This window comes from Pipistrellus hanaki (genome assembly GCF_964339955.1).
Source record: "Pipistrellus hanaki genome assembly, chromosome: 4".
Lineage (NCBI taxonomy): Eukaryota > Metazoa > Chordata > Mammalia > Chiroptera > Vespertilionidae > Pipistrellus > Pipistrellus hanaki.
In genome coordinates this window covers 96,547,384-96,553,383 of record NC_140506.1, presented here as the reverse complement: position 1 = coordinate 96,553,383, position 6,000 = coordinate 96,547,384, and the positions used below count along the sequence as shown (strand labels likewise).

Here is a 6,000-nt window from a genome sequence, read left to right as displayed (position 1 = left end):
AGGGGACCTCTGCAGCTGAGCTAGGATTTCGGCTGCCACTCATGGAAGCAGGGCCAGTGCTTTCTGTGTCTCTGCCCTTCGTAGCAATCTCAATGCAGCTTCCTTTGCAAGTCCCCAGTTACAGGCTTTCTGCCCTCTATTGGTATTTCCTGATAACACTCTGAGATGAAATTCCTTCACTTAAATTCTTATCTTGGGTTTGCTTTTGGGAGAATACAAAGCTCTGGGAATATATCCTTTAAATTATCTTTACACATATGCAAAAGTGACATATATTCAATTTATTAGTTCACCATCATTTTAATCACAAGAGATTGGAAATAGTATATCAAAAGGAGACTGGTTACCTCAGAGGGAGAGTAGGGATGGTGGGGGTAAAGGGGAGAGATCAACCAAAGCACTTGTGTGCATGCATATGGGCCTAGCCAGTGGCCATGGACAACAGGGGGTGGAGGCATATGTGGGGAGGGGTTTGGGATGGGAATGGGGGGATGAGGACAATTATGTGATACCATAATCAACAAAATTTAAAAAAAAAAGGAGACTGGCTAAGTAGTTCATCATGACACAATGAACTACTGTTGAGCTGTATAAAAGAATGAAAGAGTACTTTATGTCTTATATGAAACAATGGCTGAGCTATATTAATGAAAAAGACCTGATGCAGAAGAGGATAAATAGCCTGTGCTATCATTTGTGTGAAAAGGTGTGTGTGTGTGTGTGTGTGTGTGTGTGTGTGTGTTGGCATATGCCTAGAGTCCTCGGGAAGGAGACCCGAAAACACGTGGCCTTGACTGGCCTTTAGAAGTGACTTAAATGGTGGGCGATCGGGCTGGAAGGAAAACTGTTGACTTACACTATGAACAGGTTTACCAATTCAAAAACTAAAGTGACATTGGGACAGTCAGAAAATGGTAAAGGGAGGTGTCATTGCCTTTCGGACGTTCTTAGCTCTGTGTGGAGGGGGTTGGGCAGGCTCCTGTCGGCTGGCCAGGTCTTGGCCTTAACGTGGATCCCGTGCGGCCTGGGTGGTGGCTGTCCAGCTGCTGCAGGTGTCCTCGCCCCGAAGGGAGGCCTCCCTTCCTTCAGCAGGGCCTGCCTTCACCACTCTCCTGGAGGAAGGCTGAACGGCGCCTTCAGCCCAAGCATTCCTCCTGAGAGGGTTTGCCAAAGCGTCTGGCCCCCGTGCAGAGACATCTGAGACACACAACCCACACACTCACACACAAGAATGGAAATGGAAGCCTAAGCAGGTCTTTTCTGAGTGAGACATCACCACAGTCTCCGGGTGGATGGACGGACGGGCGGACGTGTCTGTCCAGAGTCTGTGCGCTGGTCTACCCACAGGAGACGCCACGCAGCGGGAGGAGCGGCTACTGGGGCGGGGCGGCCTCAGGAGCGGCTTCACTCATCATGTCCTTGTACTGCCGCTTGAAGAAGCCGAGCTGTGGGCAGGAACACGGCTGAGCTGGATCAATGAGACACCACGGCCAGGGCCATGCAGGCCCCGAGTGGGGACAGAGGGACCAAGAGTGCAACGAATAAGTTGTCGGAGTATGGAAGGGACCTGGGGAAAGTGGGGCATGGAGCAAGGTGGCATCAATATTGGGGCCTTAGCTGGTTTGGCTCAGTGGCTAGAGCATCAGCCTGCAGACTGAAGGGTCCCAGGTTCCAATCCTGTCAAGGGCACGTGCCTGGGTTGTGGGCTCGATCCCCAGTAGGGGATGTGCAGAAGGCAGCAGATCAATGATTCTCTCATCACTGATGTCGCTATCTCCCTCTCCCTCTCCCTTCCTCACTGAAATCAATAAAATATATATTTAAAAAACACTGAGGGCAGGAAAGAAAGAAAATGAAATAGAAGGAGGAGAACTGCTCCTGATGTGGTGGTCATTCTGTCCTGGGCACTCTGGATTCTCCGCACGAATTAACTCAGTTCCCTTCGCCAAACGGGTATTTGTGCTCCGGTTTCACAGCTGAAGAAGCTGAGGCCCTGGGACTGGCCATGGTCACCCAGCGGCTGCCCTGGGCAGGCAAACCCAGAGGACGCAGCGAGGGGGCGGGAGGGCGGAAGTACCTTGTACATCGCCGCGGTGATGAGGGCGAGGAGCACCAGCCCCCCCACGGAGCTGCCCACGATGAGCGGCACCGGGTCGTGCACCACAAACGGCTCCACCTTGGTCTCTGTCTGGGGCAGGGCGGGGAGGACAGGGACACAGGCTCTGGTTTCTGGGGTTTCTGCAGACCTTGCACCCTGGACCCAATAACTAAGCCCTCCCAGTTCCCCCAACCCAGCCCTCCTTCCCCCTACCTCCCCCTCTTTACCAGACAGCCCCAAAGCCAGCCCCCTCCCCTCCCAGGAGCCTCCTGTGCCCCAGGCAGGTACCTGGGCCCTCACGAGGGCCTCCTGTCCGGGCAGCTGGACAAACCCCGGGTCGTCCAGCAGGATCTCCGCGGTGCTCACCACCTGGAGGTGCTTGTGCGGCGTCTGGGGGGAGAGGCGGCGCTGGGCCCGGGCCTGGGCGGCATGCAGACCCGCTGGGCCCGGGCCTTGGTGCCTCAGCGGCCCCGTGTGCAGCCCCGCTGGCTGGGCCCGCTTACCTCGATGTACCAGCCGAAGGACAGGCTGCCTGTGAGGTTGACGCTGAACCCCTCCTGGCTGCCGAAGGGCTCGTCCAGGGCACACCGGATGCGCAGGCACACAGCGACTGAGCAGTTCTGGGGGGCAGAGGGGCTGGGGGAGCAGTTCTGGGGACAGAGGGGCTGGGGGGCAGTTCTGGGGACAGAGGGGCTGGGGGGCAGTTCTGGGGGCGGAGGGGCTGGAGGGGCAGTTCTGGGGACAGAGGGGCTGGGGGGCAATTCTGGGGGCGGAGGGGCTGGGGGAGCAGTTCTGGGGATGAAGGGGCTGGGGGGCAGTTCTGGGGGCGGAGGGACTGGGGGGCAGTTATGGGGGCGAAGGGGCTGGGGGGCAGTTCTGGGGGCGGAGGGGCTGGGGAGCAGTTCTGGGGACAGAGGGGCTGGGGGGCAGTTCTGGGGGCGGAGGGGCAGGGGGGAAGTTCTGGGGGCGGAGGGGCTGGAGGGGCAGTTCTGGGGACAGAGGGGCTGGGGGGCAGTTCTGGGGGAGGAGGGGCAGTTCTGGGGACAGAGGGGCTGGGGGGCAGTTCTGGGGGCGGAGGGGCTGGAAGGGCAGTTCTGGGGACAGAGGGGCTGGGGCAGTTCTGGGGGGCGGAGGGGCTGGGACCCATTCTTACCAGCACCGGGGCCTTGCTCAGCTCAGCGCGGAAGCTGGAGATTGGGGGCTCCCGCTCCTCCTGGCGGCACATCCTGTTCAGGTCCTGCGGGAAGACGGGCCCTATGAGCGCTCCTGGGTGCACCCCAAGGAGGGGCGGTGTCCCAGGTCCAGGAGAAGGTCAGAGGAGACAGCTGAGGGGAGACCGGCTGTGGAGGGCGGCCCGCGGGCTTACCGGGGAGAAGACAGCGGCGGGGTCGCCCCACACGGGCTCCTGGTCCAGCCGGATGGGGATCCAGAGCACCACGCTGACGCGGGGGCCCCTCTGGCCCATGTTGTTGAACTGCAGGCAGTGGGCGGGTGTGAGGACCCGGCCTGGCTGCTCTCACCCCACCTGCCCAGGACCTGGGCCTGGCTGCACTCACCCTACCTGCCCAGGACCTGGGCCTGGCTGCTCTGCTATCACCCCACCTGCCCAGCACCCGGCCTGGCTGCTCTCACCCCACCTGCCCGGGACCCGAGGACCAGGCCCACGGGGACTAGGCACCTCCCGCCTGCGCCCTCTGGGGGGCAGGCAGCGGCCAGAGGGGGGGCCGGGGTGCTGTGAGCCCCACTGTGAGCGGGCCCTGCCCCCCCCCCCCCCGCAGTCACTGTGAAGGTAACAGGAGGGGACTGTGTGCGTGTGTCCAGCCGCCCTCTGCACCCAAGGGTGGGCGTGGAAAACACTCAGAGCAAAGGGTCAGTTGTTGCTGACGTGTGCCATGTAGCTAGGCTACGGCGGGGCCTGGCCTGTGCCGACTTCTTTGTCCTGTCGTTATTCCCGGGCAGCACAGAGCAGCCCTGTCCGCACCGCTTCCCCACCGCACCGGGTTCTCGGCGATCCGGGTGTGCGTGGTCATGTGCAAACGGCACCATTTATCCCCGGGCGTGAGCATCACCGATTTGGTAAAGTCCCGCGGACACCGAGGGGTGAGTGTGTGCACATACGTGCGTGCACGCCTGTGTGTGTGTGTGTGTGTGTGTGTGTGTGTGTGTGTGTGTGTGTTTGTGGAGTGAGAGCGAGCGTGGACAGAGCCTGGCACACAGCAGCCCCACGCCCCCTTCCCCTCACTATTCTGCACCCCAGCCCGGCCTCGGGGCCCCACCTGATACTGATGGCTTATGACCTGGCTGGTCTTCGTGGAAGCTGGGAAGCTGAGGAATTTGATGGAGCTCTCACGGCTGATGGTGGAAAGAAGAAGGAGCAGGTGAGAACATCAGGAAAGTTCTGGAAGGGGAGTCTCGGGCTACGTGTGTAAGGGGTCAATAGGCACATGGGTAATGCAGGCCTGAGAGGGTGTGAGCAGGATGGAGTGCAGGGGGTGATGTGTGTGGCTGGGCCTCACACACATGTGAACAGACATGCACATGCACACACACATACACCACGCACAGACACTATGCAAACACATGCTCATGCACACACAAGTTCTCTTGCACATACACACACACACACACCATGCACACGCACATGCTCGTGCACACACACTCGTTTATCCTCAGAGCACACAAGCACTCGTGTGCAGACTGACACACACAGGTGCTCAGTGGCCCGTCCAGCCCGTGTGCAGTGGGAGGGGCTCTGGGCATATACCTGGCCACCACCATGTACACGGCGTACTTCACAGGCAGTGCCAGCTGGGCCTCCGACTGGTTGGTTCTCGGCGAGTTGTTCTCACTGAAGAGAGACAGAGCTTTCCCTCTCCCTCCCCATTTCCCTCCCCCTCTCCCTCTCCCCTCCCTCCACCTCAAACCAACCACCCAGTTAGTTCTTTCTGCATCCCAACCACCACTGTTCTCCACCCCTGCCTCCCCCTGGCCCAGGCCCACCCCCACTTCCTGTACTGCCTTCTTCTCTCTGGTCCCTGGAATCGAAACTGCTCCCACCACCACCCGCTCTGGCCCAAGCCCCAGCCCTCCGGGGGTGGCCTTTCTCCATGCCAGTGTGACCCTGTCACGCCCAGGTCATGCTGCGGACGTCCTGACAGCACCCATCAGCCGGTCCGTGACACTATCCAGTTTGTGCCAACGTCTCCGCCTCCTCCAGCCCTGCGTCCTGGGCCTGGGCCACGCTCCCACACGTCCCATCTTTCCAGCTCCGCCCCTCCTCCGCACGCTCCTCCTTCATTCTGTCTTCACGGCCCCTCAATCTATGCCTTTGCTTGGCCCCTCACAGCCTCAGCACCTCTGGACTCCTCTCTGAGCACCGAGCTCCCGAGAACACGGGCAGCCGTGTCAGTTACGGAACCGCCCGCTCCTGCCTGCCTTGCCGCTGAGTGCTAAGCTCGGTGAGAGCAGCCAGGCCTCGTCCTCCCTGTCCCACCAGCCCGGGGCCCGTGCCTGCCACGGGGGTTCATTCAGTGTTTGCTGAATGAATGAGCTGAAGCAAGAACCAGCTGGGGTGGGGGCAGCGGTTCACGCTGGGCAGAGGGCGTGACCCAACGTGGAGGAAGCCTGCACCTGGTCACGTTGGCCGTGAGCAGCAGTCTGTCTCCCAGGGAGGCATCAGAGTCCACGTCCAACGTGATGTTAAAGGTGACCTGGCGTCGGAGAAAGGAGAGAGAACAGGAATAGGAGGAGAAACACCAGACGCTCCTCAGCACAAGCACGAGTGCGGCAGGTGAGGTGGCCCGTCTGAGAGCAGCACTGGGCAGTGAGAGGAATGAAGGTCTGCAGCGGGGATCCTGGGAACCTGCTGCTGTGAAAGGAGCCGGCCACAGGTGACCACGCGT

General features: G+C 60.4%; 1 protein-coding gene across 3 annotated transcripts in view; it reads right to left on the bottom strand.

Moving 5' to 3' along the window:
* Positions 1–252: 252 nt before the first annotated feature.
* Positions 253–6,000, bottom strand: part of LOC311622198 (integrin alpha-M-like) — a 42,084-nt gene continuing 36,336 nt past the window's right edge. For 2 of the 3 annotated variants that reach the window (XM_084883102.1, XM_084883101.1), the window contains exons 22-30: positions 5,729–5,808; positions 4,863–4,946; positions 4,375–4,450; positions 3,465–3,572; positions 3,252–3,335; positions 2,602–2,718; positions 2,387–2,488; positions 2,078–2,188; positions 254–1,445 (exon numbers count right to left, since the gene is read on the bottom strand). In XM_084883102.1, the coding sequence (XP_084739228.1) occupies positions 1,374–1,445; positions 2,078–2,188; positions 2,387–2,488; positions 2,602–2,718; positions 3,252–3,335; positions 3,465–3,572; positions 4,375–4,450; positions 4,863–4,946; positions 5,729–5,808 (834 nt within the window). In that variant the 3' untranslated portion in view covers positions 254–1,373. Of the gene's footprint in view, positions 1,446–2,077; positions 2,189–2,386; positions 2,489–2,601; positions 2,719–3,251; positions 3,336–3,464; positions 3,573–4,374; positions 4,451–4,862; positions 4,947–5,728; positions 5,809–6,000 lie in introns of all 3 variants that reach the window. The other variant, XM_084883100.1, reaches the window with a different exon arrangement.